The 23,150-nt window shown below is 38.5% G+C and overlaps 1 protein-coding gene across 1 annotated transcript in view; it reads right to left on the reverse strand.

Moving 5' to 3' along the window:
* SNX25 (sorting nexin 25) overlaps positions 1 to 23,150 on the reverse strand; it is an 85,136-nt gene that overhangs the window by 15,314 nt on the left and 46,672 nt on the right. Inside the window, exons 7-11 of the mRNA XM_074822731.1 lie at positions 19,018 to 19,208; positions 12,388 to 12,519; positions 10,166 to 10,441; positions 6,015 to 6,170; positions 2,199 to 2,330 (exon numbers count right to left, since the gene is read on the reverse strand). Coding sequence (XP_074678832.1) covers positions 2,199 to 2,330; positions 6,015 to 6,170; positions 10,166 to 10,441; positions 12,388 to 12,519; positions 19,018 to 19,208 — 887 coding nt within the window. The remainder of the gene's footprint in view (positions 1 to 2,198; positions 2,331 to 6,014; positions 6,171 to 10,165; positions 10,442 to 12,387; positions 12,520 to 19,017; positions 19,209 to 23,150) is intronic.

Consider the following 23,150-nt stretch of genomic DNA (forward strand, 5'->3'; position numbering starts at 1 on the left):
ACTCAAATCCACCCTTCTCAAACACAACAGCCCAGCAGTTGCAGAGCAACTGTAACACTTCATCTCAAATGGAAATTCCTCTCTCTCCTCATATATTTGAGGGCTGCATCTGCTTTTTTCACATCTGCAGCCCACACAAGACAAACTGCACATCTGACAAGCTACCAGCATACCTACTGCTTCCAGCCAGAAGGTGCTCCAGCAGGTCAGAGCAGGAGCCCAGAGTTCCTGCTGAATGCCAAACCTTGTGTGCCATGCTGTAAGATTTCACCGCACTTCTATTACTCCCATCCTAAAAATCATCCAGTTCTTTCTGAGAACCATCCTAACCCTCTTCCAGCTCTGATTCTTCATGAGCATAAACTTAACATTTATGCTCTGGTTTGGTTTTCCAAGTCCAAAGGTCATGTGATAGTCTCAGCCCTGTTTCACAGCACTGGCAAGGGCTCTCAGAATTAGGCCCTAGGATGGCATTTCCACAAGTCTCCTCCTCAGCCCCTTCTTAGTCCCCTTCCTCAGCCTTTCAGGTTATTCACTGCTACTGACCTGGCAAAGACAGAATGAGCGCTCAAGTACACAAAGAGGCTTGAGACTATTGGGGTTTTTTGCATTGGCAGTAACTCCATAGCCTCAAGACAATGTAAAGATTAATTATTTCAGAATTTACTGTCTACTAGCATGCCATAAACACCTAGTCCACAAAGGGCAAAGATTTCTACCTTCTCCCTATGAGGCACAAAGTCCCGAAGTGGATAGAGATATGAACAAGGATGTTGACACAACTACATCCATTAATAAAAACTAAAAGACACACACCAAAGGTAAGCACCTCTTACCGGGGTGCGCGGTGTGGTAACAGTAAAAAACATTCCATGAAATATTGCAAAAACAAAAGAGGAACAAAAATTATTAAATAGTTTCCAGAAGCTATAGCTACTAGCTGCAGAAGGTAAAATGTAAACTTAACATTAGCAAAAACTGTAATAACAGATCAGTAAAGCAACAAGCTGCCAAGGAAAGCCATTGAATCACCTCTTAGAAGCACTAAGAGCTGGTCCAGACATCCATCAGGAATGATTAAACATTAACAAAAATCAGCCCAGTCATTAAAGCAGCAAAGAACTGTATGACTCACTAGAAACTTCCTTCAGTCAGACCAGATCTTTGAAACAGCCCACCCAAGCTATGCAGCAGTGATATAGGGGCTAACCAGACTGCTGTTAAAAAAAGAAGTCCCTTAAAACTCCCTTTTAAACATAGAAAGACCATGCAGAAGGCATATCAGGCACATCATTTTCCTCAATTCACAGGCAGCTAATTACCTTAACTTTCATTGAGCATAAACATGCTATATTCCAAGATATTTAAATGAGTAAGACAAGCTATTTTTTCACCTTATTCAAATCTACAAACTCCATTCCTTACAAAAGTAGAGATCCAATTAATCTTTAATTCTCTGAAGTGATGCTGTCCGGAAGATTGCTTACGTACAGCGTGAGCCTACAGTTACTACATAACAAGCATTTACTGGGTTCTTTTCATAGCAAGCATTAATAGAAAGCCATGAGATGGTAGTACTTTGTTACCATTACATTTTACATTCATTCTACAATTGTCTACCCACACCCAAATGGAAGGGCAGAACAAGACACACACAAAAAAAAAAAATAAAAGAAAGAAAAAAAGAAAAAACTTAACTTCTCCTTCAACTTACTCACAGATTTAAAGCACTTTCTTTCTGGGTATTCTAACTGCTTGAAACTGTACTGCCATTAAATATAATAATAAAAACACAAAAAGTTTAAGTACTGCGTCTTTGAGACATAGCAGAGACCCAAATGCACCCAAGTGTGCTAGCATGGTAATATAACAAGAGACAGTTCTCATGAAAACCAATGCCCCTAAGATAGCAAATTACTTTACCCAGTGCCAGTATCAGTTCATGTACATGCAGGTATTTTTATAACTCCATTACAACAGTGTCTGAGGACTAGAAATATTGTATATGCACTGCAGTAGTCACTGGGGAAACAGAGAAGTTCAGAAGAGGTTAGGGTTTCCTTTCCCACCCCCAAGTAAATATGAAGTATACACAGTATGCACAAAGATATAAGGAAAGTACATACAGGTTTTTATTCTTCTCTTCATGCAAGTTTGAACTGACCCAGAAGATAAAAAGCCATAGAAAAAAATTATACCTCGCCTGAGACAATGAAGGCTTTCCACATGCCAAGATTCTCACACCACCAGTCCGTTCTTGCAATGTGCAGCTGAAGGTCATTGTGCTCTCTCTCCATCAGAGTAATTTCATCCTTCAGCTTAGAAACAATCTGCACAGGAAAGTTTTTTGATTACAATTGGTAGGAAAAAGCTTGTGCAACATGCCTAGTTGTGTCTAGTCTAGACACTATTCAGAAAGGAGAAAAGTTCAAAAGAAGGGAGAGAAAGACCAATTCACATGGAAAAAAAACTGTGAGAGCATCTATGATGTCTCTTATAAACTTCCAGAATACACAGGAATCTTAAAGGTCAACCCCGATATGAAAATAAAAAACAAGTTAGAAGGACATGCTACTATCACACGATCAGCATAAAAGGCACTTTAGATAGGATTATATATTACACATTATATGTTTTATACAAACTTGAAATTTCAATTACTGTCTGAAGAACCTGGGAATAGATTTCATTTCTAGGAACTTAGCTGTATTAACAATCACTCAGGAAGTTACCACTTAATTCGATTTAGTTTTGGAAAGGGAAGGATTTATTATTTTTGAAAGTGCATGTTTAAAAAGATGCTCTCATCAAGGTATAGCTCACTGTCATAATCTCAGAAAGGAGAAATAGTGTATCTCGTCACATCAGTAAAGAAATAAGTAACCATACATACTACCAGGAGACAGTATGACAAGAAAAGGTGGAAGCATACTTAAGATGTGACATTAGAAACACAGCAAAAGCAGCTAACACTTTTTTTAAAAAAATATGATATACCACAGTCAGATTTATAAGCCTTGTTGTATGACTTGCATCATGAGAGGTATATTCTACAGAGCTACAGTAATTTTTTTTCAGAACTTTTGCCTCATGTAAGATGTGAAATATTATCTACACGACAGCTATATAACAACCTTCTAGCATATATTTAGCCTTCAGAATAATTTTGTATTTTATTTACTATACAGCTTGCTGTGCAGTCACCTTATATGGACTCCTATAAGCGGCATCCAGGAACAATTGATAAATACAGAAGAACTGGTAAGTTTCATCATAAATAAATAGCTGCTACACTTATAAAACAAACACTGCGACTTTATAATGATACGGGATCCATTTTACTATTCTGTTTCAAATATGTAAATATTTTCAAAGACAAAGAATATTTTAGGAGAAAAAAGATACAGGGAAAAACCCACTACTTTAGAAAGGGTACAATCCCTGCCTCCCCAAGAGCTTAGGTATAGAAAGAATATAGCTATTATTTCTCAAGAATGCAAAGGGAACATACAAGTGGTACATCCATTTGAATGCGACATATAAATGTCTAGTTATATAGTACTTTTCATATCAAAGAAAAAAAATTAAAACTATAATGCTAAAGAAACAAATGGTATGGCCTAACTCACACATACACAAGCACACCCACTTTTGTTTAGTACCTGTTTTGTACTTCTAACTCTTTTTGTTTATGGTGCAAATTTTAACTTAAAATCTAGCTGGTTATAAGAGCACCTCTTACAATTTCTCAAAGTGAGTTTTATGTTTGCTCCTGGTACAGGTCCACTGGAAATACAAAAGATCCGAATGAGTTAACATAAAACTCCTCCAACTTCCACCTAATTCCCGACAAGAGTCGGAGGCACTCTTCCGTTCAGTAAAGTCCCATTTAATTTCAATGATTATGTCGCACAGTTTTGTTTGAAAATAAGGCTCAGCAAGCACTAGAAAGTGTTCTGGGTGGAGAACGTTAAGGTTTTGCTTTGCTACTGAGGATGACAAGATTGAACTCTAGAAAGAATGGGGTCCCTGCACATTTACTGTGGTTGCACAGAATAGCATGAGACTGCCCTCAGAGTCCCAAGGGAGACAGCCACTGGGCTTCGGGTGTGAAACACACACCAAAGGTGGCACCACAGTCACAGAATTCCACAGATCAAGTGATCTTCTATGGCAGTGGGCCTTGTACATCAGAGGCATTGCCCGAGACTGCTTGTCATCTTTTCATGTCATCTTTGCTACTCTTTCTTAATCCACAGAAAGAATTGACATAAGACTTCTCCCTATAGAGCATTTTTATTTTAAAACTAGCAGCTTTCCACATGCAACTCAAATGAGGAGTTTTCTTCCTTGACTGACTGGCATCTGAGTTGCACAGTGCTAGAAGCCACTTAAAGATGTACATACATGTTTTGTATGGGTTTCACAGCAAAGGCTTTTCAAAAAGAGAAAATAACCCAGGAACGGCTTGAGGTTAAAGAATTTAATACAAAATGTCTGTGACATTCCACTTCATATGTCACAAAACTGTGGAATTTTTAGTAATATTTTTTACTTCATATGACCAAGAACCAAATTTTTCTGTCACATCCGGAGGAGAAAAAAATAAAGTCCCTGTGACAACGCACTCTCACACTGTCAACCCTAACTATCCATTTAAAAGCGCCACAGATAAATGTTACTGCAGTAACACAGACATTAAAGAAAAAAAGAAAGGGACACAGCTGTGCCCTTACCACTCCTAACAGTAGTGGTTGGATGACAAATAAGAGGTATCTTCTGCCAGCTGAGGCCACACACAGAGTGGAGCAGCTGTGAGCAGGATACCCCAGAACAGCTGCAGAAACATTTCCAGTTGTCTTCAGTAACCTCTGGCAGAAGGAAGATGAGGAAGGGACAGAGGGAATAAAGCTAGCCAGGGTGGCCTCAAACACTATTGTCTGCATTTTCCTCTTAGTGGTGGCTATCCCCACAGCTGGGGCAGCAGAGAACGACTGGGGTGTCAACTTCCATTCAGACCAGCATCTTAGCACTCACCCTGAGTGAAGGAACGAATGCACAAGGAACCCAGATCCTGAGCAATGGCTAATGCCCAGGTACATTTTTGCCATCCCTCGCAGAAGGCCATTTTAGGGAGATGCCTTGACTACTTGTTCGTCTCACTCACCATCTACCATTTGCAGCCAGTCTCCCTACACCTGAAAAGCTTGACCCAGTTGCATATGAACAACAGTCCTGTAATATCATCCTTGGTAGCAATGCAAATGAGTTGGCCTAAGCCAAATGCAAATGAGTTGGCCTAAGCCAAATGCAAATCACTTCCTTCTGCCTGAATGTGTTCTTAGATTGCTTAACTGTTGCACTCTGCAAAGAGAAAAAGACTTTTTTTTAAAAGTTTCTTTTAATCCAAGCCCAGAGAGACGAAGTTTAATATTCCTCAGAATTTTCAGTCTGATGAAAGTGTGCCCTGAAGATTTCTTCTAGCTCCTTATAAAGGAAATTAGTCACTTTTATAGGTTTGGGGTTTTTTTTCCCCTTTTATTTGAGCAAGCCAGTCACAACTGTAGAGATCATGAAATTGTGCTGTGCCACAGCAAAGCCAGCAGAGGGAGCAGAAGTTACCTAGCACATCCCTCCCCTGCAGTGTTGCAGATGCAACAGGGACACGAAACAAGCTGCCATAAATACACAGATACAGGTGGGTAGAGATGTAAGGAAGAAACACTGCTTGCCACGGACAAAGCAGCAAGACCACTGGGAAAGAGGTCGTTATTCTATAACAAACAAAACAATATAAATCATATTTGCAATGTTAGTTACAATAGCTTTAAAAAAAAAAAAAAAGGAAAAAACGAACCATTAAAACTAAGCTCTGATTTCACTTTCTATAACAGGCTGATTGAAACAGCAATCTGACCTGTCCAAAACCAGCCTGAGACAAATGGATATTGCACAAGTGTATACATTATATACATATATATTAAAAAAAGACTGAAGACACTAAAGGTACAAACCTTTTTGTCGGGTTTTGGTGAATTACATATGGAATTTAGAGCCTGTTTCTTATACTCAAGCTTGTCATTTAGCTGGCGAAGTTTATTTACAGCATAACTGGCCTGCTCATTAATTCTTGTGCTGCATTCTTCAGTAGCTTCTTCACAACCTTGGCTCTAGAAATAGAGGATGGGAGTAACTGCATCATTAATATGAAAAAGGAGACAGTTATTGTTTGTTCCATAAGCATTTTACATGTAAGAACACTTCTTGATATAGATGGAAGTGTAGGTATAACAGATTCTAACAGATATTCCAACCATAAGATCCATCATGAAACGTAAGTCTGTTAAAAACCAAAACAAAACCAAACCGAACAACCACCTCACACAAAGCCTCATTACCATTTATACTACAGCTCCGGCAACTCTTGCCAACTGTGTAAAATGACCTTCAAGCTAAGGTTTTAGTGTAAATGAGAGGGAGAATCAAAGTTTATTTTAAAAGCAACAACAGCTTAGTAGTCATGAATGATATTCACAGCCAGATAGAAAAGCAAATACTTAGCTCTGAGCTGAAAGATAATGAGAAGGGGGGGAAAGACAGGAACAAAACAACAGAACACCACCAGTTCTAACAAACACTCCTGCCTCCCACAGATCTTCACAAAACAGATTTATCAGCCTGCATAACAATCTAAACCAAGTCCTTTCTCTTCATAAACAGATTTTACTGCTGTTTTTAGAAGTGTTAATAAAAATGTGTTAAAATCACATATGCGTTACCCTAAACTCATAAATCACTTTCTTACATTCATTCAGACAAACAAATAGCTTTTTCCATCTTGTGTACTACAGGCATGCAAAAAAATAGAAAACTTCACACCTTTCAGTGACATTCTCTTTAATATCTTTTGGCATTTGCCTCAGCCTCCCCTTTCTTACTTTCTTTCCCCAAATAGGCATGAAGACCTTGAGATCCAGCAAACAGCACCATGATGTTACCATTGCCAAAGATATTTGAGGTCTGCTTGTGACTGAATATATCTAAATTTATCAGTGGGAAGCTATGAATCTAATCTCATGAACAAGAGTTCTGTGTTATTTAATGATATTCCCACTAAGTAAGCTGTATCTTTATATAATTAACAAAAAGCTAACAGAAGGAAGTCTCATACTCTACTAAATTCTGTGAGTTTTAAAGGAGACTATCCTACTTGTAAATTCTGTGGTATTTTATATCTCAGTAAAAAAAAAGTCTGAGGAGAGATACAGTAGCAACAATAATCAATCTCCTTAGTGTGATCTTCATAAGAGAGGGTAACATAATGCAGAAGTCAGGAGTCCTAGGCTAAGAAATCCATGCCCTTTTCCAGCTCTGTATTTGCCTGTAAACAATATTAGCTCTATGCCACATCCTTTCTTCTGTCTATTCTGCATGGACTGTAAACTCCTCAGGTCAGAGCCTAACTCCAAGCATGTGTACAGAGCTCAGCTCATGGAAGCTGCTTGTTGTCTCCTGGCACTACAATAATACAAATAATAATAATTAACAACACTGAGTGTTATTCAAAACACTATTGAACAGAACCATAAAATAAAAAACCTTATACTTGTGGGAAGCACAGAGGTCAAAAAGAATCAAACCTGCTATTTTCAGGATTGAAGAATTAAAAGACTTCTCATATGAAGTTTGGTTTTAGTAATCAAAGAATTGCTATTAATTACAAATTAGTAAGGCTCTGCTCCCAGAGAAAGGCTACATGAATTTTCTGTCATTAACATTTCAGACACTTGCAGCAAAAACCACTGCTGAATCACTAGGTTTATCACAAAAATGCTAGAATTACAAGATACTCATATTCAAATTACTAAAGTTATAAAATAAACAACCAACTCACTCAAAGCTGAGATCATAAAGGATTGTGCTATTTTCCTCCAATTGCTAAACTGATAATGACTTCCATTTCTGTGCATGATGCAGAACTCAGCCTTTGGGCTTATTTTAGCAATCTGACACACACAGCACTGATGCAACTACCAGGCCCTCTTTCCTCAAAGTGGTGAATGCGGGCACTGCTTGCTTCTGTATATTTACATCTACTCATGACCTTTTAAAGGAGGTTTGTTCCAGGAGTGAAAAGTGATGACAGATTGGAAGGAAGAAGAAAGAGCTTGTTCCACGTGCAGCAGAACCAGCAGAGTCTGGCCTTGCCCCAATTCCTATCTTCTGATTTGATTTTCTCACGTATAATCAGGGCTCACCCTTTTGTCCTCTCCTCCATGAGGACACTAGATGGCTTTTTTACCTATCCACGTGTAACAATGAAATTTGTAGAAAATTAACATAGGTAACTCCCACAGCACCCCAGGAAGCAAGGACACTGACCTCCAAAACCCAAACTAAACCAAAATGAATTAGTATTTGCTAACAGTATGGATCCCTCAGGAAACATCAGAATTCTCAGCTGTGGTTTCCTATACATGGGAGGAAAAAACCCAAACCTATTTGTCAGTAGTGCATTTTCACCAACATTTGAAAGGCTACTGGAAGCTTCAGAAAGAATTTCTTATAATTTATTTTCATCTCAAAGACCCTGAAGCATGGCACAGAGCCATTAGGATTGCTCTGAGAGATGCTCTAATAGTATACGCAACTTCATACTTAATTTGTTGTTAAAAATGCAAAAACCCTTTAACTATATAAGCAAACTTGGCAATATATTAGTCTTTAAGGTTTCAGGGCAGATGCAGCCTTCAAATCTGTCACATATATATCCAAGGACTCAGAAGGACAGATGATGCTGATGTCAAAAATCTAATTTTTCCAGCAGCTGTAGTAAATGTTATCTGACAGAGGACGGCTAGCCCTATGGTGTGTCAGTTTTCTTAGAGAAACAGTTATCTCTGTTAGACTCTTTATATAAAAAGAGATTGAAAAACATGTTTAATACTTAGAAAGTTCTGGATAAAACTAGTAACAGTCTTCTTTCAAAGTCCCAATTGTTGCAAAGCCAAGGACAGAGAGCCTTTGAAGTACCTACTACCCTTAACACATAGCTGAGTTAGCAGTGAGAAAAGTAGAAAACATGTCTTGAATGTTTTATCAAGGAAAAGAATACAGGGAGAAACAATGAAAAATTCAGAAAGCTCTAAAAGTTCATATTGGAAATAATTTACTTATCATGGCTCATCTCTGCAGATTTGATGATATGCAGACTATGGAGACTATAATAGCTCACCTACAGAAATGAAAATCATATTTAAGCTGTAAATAAAAAAAATTGTTTCTGAATGGCAGAATGTAGATCAGCACCTCTGCATTCTGCTGCTTATTTATCCAGTTAGATCCAGTTTTAGACAAACTATTCCACTTCACCGTGGTTCTGAGGAAGTTCACATGTAAAAAGAAGCTATCGATGCTGATCTGAAGCAGCAGCCTGACTGAAAGATGCTCACTAGTCTGAGGGATGCTCTTGTCAAAATGTTCTTAGGTAAACATATCACAAGTTCCCCTGACATCAACAATTTAGAAAACCCACTGAAAAATCCTGCCCCGAGAGAGCTACCACTGGGTTATTGCTTATGACATTTTGAATACGCTGTTTTAGTATTTCCAGTTCTAGTGTTATTTTTATCTTCCAACATAGGCTATTAATTTATTCAATAAAATAATTAAAAAAGCACTAAGATTATATTTTTAATTACTTTTCCTCCTCTTTTGTGCAACTTTTAATACCTATTTAGTACCTAGGAAATGCATGGGGGACAGGGACAATGTCTAGACAGAAATCTACTGATGATGTTTCCTTCACTGAAATGTAGAGCAGCTGAGCTTGTATGAGGTAAGCTATGCATTTTCCAGTACTAAGGAACATAACAAAAGATACAGAATATGAAAGGCTTAGAAATCTGAAATATCTGCTTTAACTAATTTACAGTTTAAGTAGTCATTTTGTACCATTTTGTTTCAAAGACCTTGTGAACATACCAGGTTTACCTGATGAAACTACTGGGGTGGTGGTATTTATAAATAGAACATGGGGGAAAAAAAAAAAAAAAGGCAGTCCAAAACTCAAGGACAGAATATGCTACTATATCTATATGCTCTACTCAGGATCATCTTCAGATCACCTTAAATAACAGTGAAAGAAGTTGTCCATATGACTCACCACTTCATCTTTGTCCTCAGAAGTTAGCTGAGTACAACTTCTTTCGTCTTCCTTCTTGACTGATCTCTCGTATAAATCACTGACAATGAATGAGGGGTAGTATCTGTCCTTCAGAGTTTCGTAAACATCTGCCTGAATTCTGTAGAATACTTCAATGCCTTTATTTCCGACGAGACTTTGTTGTATTTCTTTATAAAGGGATTTTTCCACAGGTATTTCTCTGCTTTCCACAAAAAAATTCTGATAAATTTCACTCACCAGTTGAGGTATTTCAGACTAGGAAGCAAGGACGAGAGGGAGGGAGGAGAGAATAATGAGTAAATGTTAAAAATATCAGGATGACTCATGATCCAGGTGCATAATTTGAAGGATGATCAAGCTAATTTCACACCCAGATGTATGAGAACACACCTGTGAATCTCTTACTGAGATCAAGCACTCTGCCTGCGCACCTATGCTAAGCAATTTCACGAGATAAATATCATATTTGTTAAGTGAAGAAACAGCTGTGCTCTAAAATTACCCTGGTTTCCACACCCACTGCTTTTAGAGGTATGCTCCAAAAGCTGGTATTAAGAGGAAGAAAAAGTGCTAGAACAACATTGTGGTCACCATTTTAAGTTCAGATTGTAGAGTTCACTTATATCTGCTCTCCTGTCTTCTGCTGGATAGGATCAACTCACTTTATATGCGACTGCAATTAATTTTTGAGGAGATGAAGAAAAAAGAAGGGGAAAAAAGCACACCTGAACAGACATTTACCAGTACACGAGGCTGGGTATTTCCGCTGAGCACAGAACAGTGCACAGGATTGAACTTTGCAGTAATGAAAAGGAGAGAGGAAGTAATGCAGCACAGCCTGTCATCATCTGTAAATTATTATCTCTCTGAACTGACCTGAATTAAAAAGGTTTTATCCACTCCCTTAGTATGGCACAATGTGCTTGCCTGTCTCAGGTGACAATATCACAGCCACATGGCTGCATGACGCTTACTTTTTTGTAATCAAAGGTGCCCCTGTAGTGGCAGACAACCTTTACGGTCTGTGGAGCTACAGGAGCACAGCATGTTAGAATATTTTTTTAAAAAATGGTAAGTCTTGAATAATGGCACTATACATACTTATTTTGAAAGCAGAGAGAGAAATCACAGCTGGAAGGTCATCAATTTATAGCACCTTTTCCAATCATGAGCAGTTTGCAAATCAAAACTAATCTATACAACTCTCTTCACAGTGCCTGACAAACCCTTTTAATGAACACTTTCTGGCCTGAGTTGGTTGTTAGCCATTTCTTCAGATTGTACTAATGGCTCACTACTCACGCTCCACAATTTACCACTTTGGTTACAGGATGTTATTTGTGTTTTCCAATTGACTAGAATTTTTTTACATAGGAGATTAATAAAATTACAGTGAATAAAAAGTTAACTGATGAATGAAATTTGTATAATGAAATTTGAAATTTGTATTATAGTAATGAAATTTGTATTTCACGCTAGTGTGAATCCTGGAGGTTTAAAACAATTTCCCCCCAAAATCCACCCTACTGCTCAGACAGCAAATTTGTCCTCTGCACCATTGCTCCAGGATACTTCTTGAAACTAAGTGATATTTCCTATCCCTGTCTCAGGGTTCTCACTCCTACTTTATTTTAGGACAAATTACAATATAGCAATGTTTCTTCCCCCTAGCAATACTGCAGCATTCCTGGAGAAACTTAGCTGCTTATACAGCAACAGAACAGGGAGAGGAAGGGGTCCTTTAAAGCAAAATCTCTCTTTCAAAAGGATTTAAAAAACATATATACAAAACGTCCACAGTTTTGGATTGAATGAGCTACCCGTAATGGGCAAGATGAGAAGTTTATGTACAGACTATCAAACAGTAATGCACTTTTAAGTTTCACAGAAGCTGATACAACTAAAGCCAATATATTACTGCAATTTTCTTCTCTGGTGGAGAGGGAAATAATTCCACTACTTTTGCATATCAAGTATCCTTTTTACAGGTGATGTTGCTACACAAAACAGTCCACAATTTTTAATTGCTGTATTATCCTCAAACATTGACATGAAGTTAAAAAAACTAAATTGCTTAGCACCCAACCTATGGTATTGCTATTTCAAAAACATAAATACAAACACATTTCCTAACATCAAGATCAAAACAAGTAGAAATTCCTGTTAATATACAAGCTGCATAGACTTGCAATTTCTTCCACCTTGTTAGCATTCTTCAGATACTCCACAGACTCCCAAAGACCGATCAAAGCCATTTTGTCCATCCTTTCCATGTAGATTCGGAATTGCTCTCGATATGAAGGGTTGGCCAAAATTTCTTCAAACTGAAGAATCTGAAGAAAGGAAAACTAAGAGTAAAACCTGGGAAAATACCTAACTCTACCTTCTCTCCATCTCTTATGAGGAAAATCTTTTCACTTGATGTGCCCACAGAACACCATGCATCCCACAAACACGTACAAGATTCAACTGCACAGACCTACAGTAATAATTTTGCTTCTTTTAAAAAAGAAATAAAAAATACAAGTTATAAGTATTTAGAAGATAAATGCACCTATGCTTCTACCAGATAGATATGTTTCCACGTGTTTTCTGTTCAGAAGGTAAGACTACATTTCAAAGGACTAAGCTGGCATTTCAAGTCATTCATGAAATGCTATTGCCAAAAATTTAACTTCCAATGTTCCTGCAAGGCAGAGGAGCCAAGCTAACTGATCTATTCTTTGCTTAATTCATACAAAGAGTAACACCAGCAGTTTCCACGCCACAGGCCACAGAGCTTTGAGATGCATCTCACTTATTCCCAGAGACACAGAAAAAGATGGAATGTAGTTCTTTACCCTGGCAGCTAGGGCATTTGGTGGCCAGTTCCCATTAACTGAGTGTTATTGAAAAGCATCTATCAGAAATGCAGCCAGGAAAGAGTACAGGCTGTGATATAATGCTCAGGACTCTTCCCGAGATGAGAGAGGAGGGTGTACATCAAGCAGGAAAGGAAATGAAACACAGACTTCCCACACCCAAGCAGAGGTTGCAGCCATTAAGCTGTTGCATTAAAAAGCCATTATCGCTTCCTCATCCTCTACTATTTTTGTGAATCCAGGCCTTTTCTTTGAGACAAACACCTGAAAACAAAACACCTCCCTGACAAAATGAACAGATCTTCCCATGTTGAACAAAATGAATAACATTGCTTTCTTTGAAAAATAAATGAATTTTCAAAACACCCTATCAAAACTAAATACCCCTTCCTCTCCAACTTTTCAGTTCAGCAGCTGAACCAGTTGTTACATAGCTCATTTAGTGCCATTACTTACATCACCAGGAATCCAAATATATCAGATGGTCTTGGTCTCTTACTTTGTACCTCACTGCCACCAACAAACCCACACCTTTTTCTTTGAAAAGCACTCCTTAAGCACTGGGGATAATGAACATTAGCTTCCTAGGACTTTGCATTTTATAGCAAAGATAATTTGGTACAGAGCAAGACATGAATTCCAACTGAGATTGAGGCATTCATAGTTTCTTTCATATGGGTTTTCTGATACTTCATAATAGTACAATTCAGGTCACGTATCAGCATCTCTCTCTCTCAGAAGACCACTTATTTTCCTAAACGTAGTACCACCAAGTTACATTTAGAAAAAACTGTTTGCTGGACTCAAGCTCTATGGGAGGAAACCACATACACACGCATGTATACAATTACTAGCGTAAGTCACTTCCTTAATAAACCAAGCTAGAGAAGGTTCTTTAAAAACTGTAGCTATCTATGTTTTGTCTGAAACAGGTCCCCCAAATTTTGGGCAGTGTTTAAGTAAATTGTGTTTGTCTCAGCTCAAATGCTCATTTTCATCTTCAAAGTTCCTCAGTAAGTCATGCACCATTCCTCTCTTCATCCTTTACCATACCAGTATCTTCTGGACATGGCTTGCTCTTAGCTTCAGAGCTATTCAGGTACATGAACATAAGCTTCTGCCTTTCAGAGCTCACTCTATAATCCTCATTGAATAGCAGAGGCAGGCTTGCTGAAGCTACGCTTCTTACAGAAACGGTGATCAGACTATCAAAGAACAACACAGAGATGACAATACAAAGGCCAGTCTATGGTTCAGGATCATTGCTGTGCATCATCATACTTTTTATTCAGTCATTTTATCAAGAACAATGACTTAAAACACAAGTGGAGGAGGGTCTTCCAGCCTCTTGAACAGAGATCTTCATCTCTGGGCTGTCAGCTCTGTAAATGATACAGAGGTATGATAGATGACAATGTGAAGCACGTGCTGTTACCTCTTGAGTGAGAGGTCACCTTGGTCTCTATGCCTCTGTTATCCAAAGGCTGCCATCAAGGAGGGTAACTAACATCCCTAATGGTGTCTAATAATGTTATTACACAAGCCTCCTAAAAGTTACCTTGCAAACTGAAATACTTTAACATAATAAATTAATGGACAGAAAAGCTTATTTAAACTTCTCTTGCAGAAATGAGACCTCACAAACTTTTTCTAGGTTTTTGTTTAAGGCTTGACTATCCTGGAATTATTAAATACGTTACAAATACGGTACTATATACATTATTAAGACTTCAATGACAACACTGATGGACAAAAGAAGCTTTTAGGTTTGAGGTCATAAGTTATCATAAGGTGATGCAATCCAGGAATTATTCTGTGGAGGATCCTTCCTTCTCCAATTTAAAGAACGAGATTCTGCAGTAATTTGTAATCCTCAGCAAAAGAGCATTTTATGACTCAGTATCACCACGGATTAGAGTACAAAGCTCTAAGCTATGTTGGCACATACACAAGCATTAGAGCATGTGTACACCCTCAAATCTAATATCCAGTTAGAAGATATAATCTTAGAATTATCAGCCTCAACAGCAACCCTTCAAGTCCTTTTAACTCAAGAGCAGCTTCTGGGTTTGGAAAAAACAGCAGCTTTACTGCTGCTATGTCAATTCCCTACTCCAACAGGAGAGTAACTAATATACCACAGCTGATCACAGGCTCTGCCAAAGACTAGAAAGGGGTTAGATTTTTTTTTTTTTTTTCCTAAATCAGGGTGCTTTAACCAGCACCCCTAGCATATGCACACAGAATATCCTTGTTCCTGGCCAGAGACCTGGTCTTGGCAAGTCCTTAAAGATTGTTGCAACCTCTCTCTGGAGAGGAACGTAAAACAACTACTTAATTTGGAAGGGCTTGTATAGGCACCAGACACAGCATAGATGCACTGTGCTACATTTCTTTACAACACACCAAGTTTCCATTCGTTACAACCACATTGGCCTGTAACAAATAACCACAATAAAGCTGGTAACAGCACTGCAGATCATGGGTGGGGTGAACAGAGTTTGGGTCAGTAGTGGAGGTTTCCTGCTGGGACAATGGCACACAGACTGCAGGACTTCTGTTTTGATTTGTTTTTTTTTTTTTTCTTTTTTGTAGAAGATAGGAATAAGAGGAATGTAAAAAATAATACTGGAGAAATGTGTCTCTTTCCAAGCTACATTTTAAAAACCATCAATGAATGCTTTACCTGTACACTGACTAAAATTAAGACATATATTGTTCTTATTATTTTTTAAAAAGAAGTCATCAGAAGGCTGTCACATACAGCAGTAGCTGAACCAAATGCAACAATTAGTTACCTATCAGGAAGAATATACTACATAAAGTACCTGGCTATTTTACTGTACTGACACTAATGGAAAAATCCCTGCCTTGAGACTCACATGTTCACAAACATACTTCTGTCACAAGACACCCCATCTTCAGGTAACAGGGGAACAACAATTGAAGCTTGCTTTCTTTATATCCCCTGATTCTGTACCATGAAGTATCCTGACATAACGTGATCTCACTACCTGAAGCTCAGAAATCACAGTGAAGATCTGGTCAGTCACCAGTTAAATTAGCATCTATCCATGGATGTGGTGGAAGCAGTCTTCTGCAGGTGTTTCAACTTCATCCTTATCAGGATTATGAACATGAACTGTCTGTGCCTCAAAATACACTCAGGTGGTTTCCTTGCTGTTTCACAGCTAGTGAAGGATCAGATCCTCAGAGCTTCTCCTACCACCTATGGTTCACAAAACAGCTCCACTAAGCTGTTTGGAGCTGTGACTCCACATGTCATATCTCACAGATGCGGTGATGTGGCTGTTGTTCTGAACACAACAGATCAAAAAAATGGTTTGCTGAGTAAACACAGACAAGAACTACTGCAGTACAGTTTCTAAGAAAACGGGCTAAAACTGCACTGACTATAAGTAGATTAGAAGAGATGCTTTATATATTACACTAATTCAAACTGCATTTTCTCTAAAAGCACATGTAACACCCAGGGCAGAGTATAAATCAGTATCTGAGCTAGTAACAAAATTCAGATCACAAAGTAGCTGGGGTTTGCTTGTTTGCTTATAAACATTTGATTATAATTCACACATTCAGGATTTCCCTTGAGAAGCCAGATTCAGGATAATGAGGGAAGTAAAACGTGCAAAGTCTACATAGTCCTGTGACTTTCATGTATTTATCAAACAGAAAACTGACACTGTTTTATAATTAGCTCCTGCTGTAAAAGGAAAAAAACCTATTTCAAAACACATAATTTTTGTTTGTTAAACCTGTAAGAGAACACTGACAGCTCTAAATAACCCATCTCCACATTTAAGCCCATAATCAGAACATACATTAAAGACTTTTACCAGCGATGCTATTACTCTGCTACTACTACAGGAAAGAGAAAGCTTTCTGTAGGATGCAGAAGTGAAACCAAAATACAAGTTTAGGTCACTAATCAATTTTTCCTTTCTTTAACTAGTACCAAAAATTCCCCAAAGTTAATAATGTATTCAAGCTTCTGTACTACACTTACATAAAATAATAATTCAAAACACCACCAGTAAATGCCCATTTCTGACCTATTTCATGCAAGTTGAAGAAAGCAAAGCAACCTTCCAGCTTCTTCTACACAGCTAGTTATTCTGCAGGTTAAGTACTAGCCTAACAGAAAAGCTGGCACAGCCAGACTCTAATGAGAAGTTATGGGCCACCAGCAGCAACATACCAAGATTAGCTTATCTATTAAATCCCAAACAACGTCTTTCCCTTTTGCTTAGAAAAAGACCTGAGTATTCAGTCAATACTGCCCACATAGGAGGGGCCAGGATCCAAAATAGCACTGGCTGCCTTGAAATAAGAACCCAGACTGCAGCTACCACAGTGCAGGAAGAAGCAAGAGAGGAGGGAGTCCGCTTCCTCAGCCAAGCCATGGGCATTTTTCTGTGCTCAGAAGAGAATGGCATGGCCCCTCTCTCTCACCCCGGCTCCCTCAGCCTCTTTCCTGGCAACAGAGAGTTGGGGACAACAGAATAGAGAAGCAGTTTTCCTATTTTCTACCCTGACATGGGTAGTGGAGGGGTTCTAGGACTTCTTCACAGCAAAAGCTTAGAAGCAGAGCAGCCCCAGATCCCATTGTTTCCACCATCACTACAGGAAATGCCAGTGCAAGGACTCTTTATTTCTATTAATAGTGCCATTAACTCAATATGGAGCTGCTCGTGGGTATATTTGCAAGATATAATCCTGGGTCAGGAGCTCCCCCCCAAAATCCATCAGGTTATAAAACATGCAACATTAACAACAGGAATTCATTTCATTTTAATTACAATACTATTGTATTTTATTATATTTCTGACCAATCCCCGCCCGTATCCAGTGCAGCTTCACTACCTGACCCCATTCCTGAACAACCTTACACCACCACGCATCTATCCTGGAAAGTCCATCACATCTCAGCAGGCACCAAAAGTGGCATCAGTGGCTCATGTGGTGCTGCCACATGCTTCTCTTTCCTTTCTCCTTGGCACCTCTCACTACACCCAACGTCAGGAAACAGATTAGGACTGCCTTGGCACAATCCATGACACACCATCTGAAATCATGCTTTAAGGAAGAGTGGGGGGTAGGGAATTGCTCTTTCAGACCTCACTCAACAAAGACAAAGCACAAATACCAAGAACTAGTTCTGCGTCACGCAACTTTTTCTTATGTGCCACTAAGTTACAATTATTATATGGACATAATGAAAATTAAAGATCCCTGCACAAAGAGATAACTTCTCTTCTACCTACATGAAAAAGATAAAATCTTCTTTCTAATTTGAATACATCAGTTACTGTGGTTTGCCCAAAGGGGACAGAGTAGATTACACAAAGAAGTCACTGAGCTTATTAAAGTTCAAGAAGGATAAGTAGCCATGACTTTATTTTTGTAGATGCTGGCTAATACGACAGCAGTTTTTCAATTTCAGACTACAGTGATGTTGAAAACCAGCATTCAGTCAACAGCTTCACCAGAATTTTTCTGCAATGACTGCTTTGGTCAATTGCCTTCCACAAGGAAGTGTTTGCTTTTGAGTAACTTAGTACTTGCAAAACCCACAGGTATTTCATACCGTAAATATAACAAGGGCCAAAGAAACATTGCACATATGTTGGCAATCTTTTATTTGCTGCTTTCAGAAAGGTTGCTACCATGTCCTTATTAACTCCCTACATGCATGTGAAAATCACACATGCTTACGGGCCACTCGGTCCTTTATGAAGTTTCACATTTAGCAATATTCCAAGCTGAGTGATCAGTGTGTCTTTTCAGGTACTTCAGAGATCTTTTCCCAAGACAAATAAACTATGCAGCAATTAATTTTTACTTGACTCCTGGGGGAAGGAAGGGATTAATGACAGTGAGGCTAGTACAATCCAGTGCTAACACATTCAGAATGACCTTCAGGCAATGTATGTGCTATTCGATTTATACCTTTTGACTCTGAGGGCCATCACCTTCATCAGAAATGCCATCTTCCTGCTGATCATAAGCAGGCCCTCCCAGGAGCTTTATTCTCTTCTCGCATTGCTTCTTTGCCACCGTCAGCTGATTAATATACCTCTTCACATTGCGAGCCCTCAGTAAGTCAGCTTTCATCGCTGCAGTTTCTCTTCCTTTTGAATCTAAGAATAAAGCAAATCAGAGACAGTCTTTTACAACATGAAATCATCATTGCACCATAGACTCTGTGAACTGCTTGGTCAAAGCATTTGTCATCCAGGAATCAATTATGCACATGAGCAGAAACTGGAAAGTTTGTGTTTGAAACAGAATTACTGTTTTGAAATATTCTCCAATGACACCTCATATAAAACAGTTCAGAAAAAAAATCTTTATTCAAGTGTCCAGTGAAATCTGACCCCTCCAGCTCTCTTCCCACACCTTGTTGCAAGACACAGGCCCAAGACTTGTACTGCAGGATGCACATTTATCAGAGCGTTAGGAAGTTACCTACAGCCATGGTGTATGATAACACATGGAGCTGATGGCTTATGTACCTTACTAAACGTAACACTGACTCCCTAGTGTCATGAGGGACTGGACTCAACGCCCTCCAGCCCAGCATGGCATGTTCCCATGCATCTCATCCGCAAATTCAGATTTCTTGAGCCTGATGTGAACATCATGCAGTATCTCCTCCAGACAACAACACTGACCGAAGCTCACTCAAAATGGTCAGATGATTAAGAAAAAAAAATCTTACAATGCCATGTCAAGACTGCACAGTACTGTTAAATAGTGAAGTTAACATGAAGATGACAGTCAGTTCAACAAGACTTGGTAATAGATGGTGTAATGTTTGTGTATTCTACATTACAGCCTCTTCAGCTAATTACCAGGGCCTAAAAAAAGCAGCAGCAGATAAAGCAGATTAAAAGAAAAAAAATCCTACTGCGTTGAAATAATTCCTGTTTTATATCTGCAGAATGTGACTGATTCACATTTATACACTGGTTTTATTTTCCTCTTGTTCAATGGTAATACTCCCACTTTTGCAGGCTGCAACTAGAGTTTGGTAGCAAAGTACTTGGCTTGTACTTGGCTCTGGATTAATGGATTGCTCAGGGATAATTAATAGAGATCTATTCTACTATGTTTTTGAAATACCAAATGCTAGTAAAATGATGTAGATGAAAACAGCATTTCATTTTCAAAACAGTTGCTGGAGAGATACAACCAGACAGCTAGGTTTGTCAATGCATACACAGAAAAAGGAACTCTTTCAGGAATGATTTAAAACAGTTATTTTAAACACATTTCTAATACATTAAGGTACCTTCTCCTTTTAGGACTGTTTTCATCCTTCTATTTCCCCCTCAAAGCCACATGTAACTACCACATGTGACTGTAAGTTTTGTCACTTGTATACTGAAGGACAGCTCGAGGTACATGAAGCTCCCTGAAGTTCTACATGTAGTGTGAGTACAGATATTCTCCCAATATTTTTTCCCATATTTTTAATCTCACTTTATTCACTGCACGTATTTAGGTATGCTGGTAGGGAACCTTCCTGATTCAAAGACTGTTAGTGTTTTAATGGATAAGCATCACTTGCATCTGAGCTGCCATATAATAGCAAACTACAGAGATGACACTCACTGAAGCAAATGATAAAATGAATTTACCATGAAAAACAATAAGCCATCTGTTTTCCTGGCATGTTATCTCCACAGGGAAGTCAACAGAGCATTTAATTTAGTGTTTCAGTTCCCCGAAACAGAACTGAAACAGAACTGGTCAAGTATTAATGAGAAAAAAAGAAAGGAGAACATCAAAAGGCAGGAAAAGACCTTTAAGGACAAAATAGCTCTCCCCCTCAATTTAAAACATTTACAGCTAATACAAATACGTGGACAGCAGTTTAAAGTGAAGATTAGAACCCAACACTTCCCCTCCTGCACTTGAGTCTAAGACGATTTTTAAAAGTTCTCAATTCTCTCGATAGTTTAAATACTTTGGGCTCAAAATGCATACTTGAAACCCCACAGTTTGAAAACCCACAAACAGTGCTACGCAATGATCATTCAGCCTTCCTAGAACAAAAGTACTCTTCTTAGTGAAAACAAGGTGTTCTTGGAGGGTTTTCAAAGTAAACATGTCTACTTTACCTGAAATCTTATCTTGTGATTGCAGCAGGCCTCCAGGAGAGACTAACGAGTCCTACATTCCACCTGCTTCCAGTGATTAATTACTTTATTTGCAAAGATCCTTCAAAAACATTTGCCTCACTCAGCTCTTCATATCCATAGGGAGCCACTCCATGCAAGAAACACTCGGGGCAAAGTGATGAAGATCACACTGCCAGCCAGTTCCTGCTCCATGGATAAACAGGACTAGTCACCATGAAAGCCTGGCAGCGACATCCCTTCACAAATAAGTAAAAGGCTGATGAAGAGCAGCCCGGCACAATGCGCTGCGGTGCAGGAGAGATGGCGTGGAAGTGTGGACAGACACTGAATGTGACTTCCCTCTTCCAAAGTATGAAAGATAAGCTAGCAGAAATCAGGAAGCGCATTTTCATGTCAACTAGGGAAGGTTAGGCCTATCATTGGTTTTGTCTTAACCCTAATCTCTTTTTGAGAATTCTCAGATTTTCAGATCTAAACTGCTGTTTTTTTCATATTAAGCCCTATCAAAAAGATTTTTTAAGCTATAAAGACAACTTCTCTTTTTAATCTACTCCTGCTTGATCCCACCACCAAAGTACTGAGATATAATTAAGAGCCTTTTTTGCCATTTGAATATCAGCAAGGAAGATGTTTGCTACATTCAGGTATCACTGCATAAACCAAATAAAACCAGAAAAATACAAAAGAAAAGGCTTCCATTTACTTACACACCCTTCAGCAAGCTCCAATAGAAAAGTAATAGATATATGCTACTAAGACACTTTCATCACTATGCAAGAAAAGAAAATGCATCCTTTGGTTTTGTTTTTTTAAAACCAGTAACAACTTTACAGTTTGGGTTTTTTTTAATTATTATTAAAAACAAATAAACAAAATCATTCCTCATCAGCAAGACAATAAAGATGCTTTTTTGGTGCTTCCTCACCACATGAGTTGCATACACATTTACCAGCAACAGCTGAGCAGGGCCTCCATCCCCAGAGGAGCAAAGGGTCTTGTAGTAACTTCCTCCGAAATAATTCTCCTTATCAGGGCTAATTTTGACCAAACATCCCCTGTCATGAACGAACTTCAAAACCCCAGAGGGGTACTGTGCACCCCTCCTCCCAAGGGCAATTAGTACCAAAAGCAGAATTTCAAACTCTGCTTATAGATCCACAGCTGTGGATAATTCAATTTGCATAATTAAAATGCAAATAGTCCAAGTGAGCTCAAACTTACCAAGCAATCAAAGCTAAGCTATCTGTGCAAATCTTTTTTACTTCATTAATTTTTGCATATCTACAGCGATTTCTGACAAAGCTTCCACGTTTTCTTCTGAATCACTCATAACTACCTTGATTTGAACTAGGCCAGAAGCAGATCCTAGAACCCACCAAAACATTTCTGAGAATGGATTCCTCAGACCTAATTTCCTCTTCTTTTTCTGGTAGTTTTGATACTTAGGTTTATATGCATTAAATACATTAAAGTGCAGTGCATATTCACACCATCTTTTTTCAGTCAGAATGTCAGGCCTCGTAAACAATACTTACACCAACAAATGCCACAGAAACTTTATTACCATAAACCACAGCAAAGGATACAACAAAAATCATGTAAATGAAGACATATGTAAAGGCTGCTTAAAGCACAAACTAAATGGTATTGTAATACTGCATGAACTGTCCCCTCTCTTCATAGCAGCAGCATAAAACAAAGTTTTCTCATTTTAACTGCAAATTTACATATGGCAAAAGCATGATTAAAACTGAAAGTTCTTGCTCCTTTACAGCTTCAAGAACTACAGATACCTGACACCTGACAGCGCATACAACAGCACTGACTCATCTGACTAGTCTCCAAAGGAGCTACACACATGCTCAATATCGTATGCATTTCTGCAAGACTTTTTTGCAAGAGCCCAGTTAAGCACAGGCAGTGCCTACTTAAAGC

This window comes from Strix aluco, chromosome 4 (assembly GCF_031877795.1).
Source record: "Strix aluco isolate bStrAlu1 chromosome 4, bStrAlu1.hap1, whole genome shotgun sequence".
NCBI lineage: Eukaryota > Metazoa > Chordata > Aves > Strigiformes > Strigidae > Strix > Strix aluco.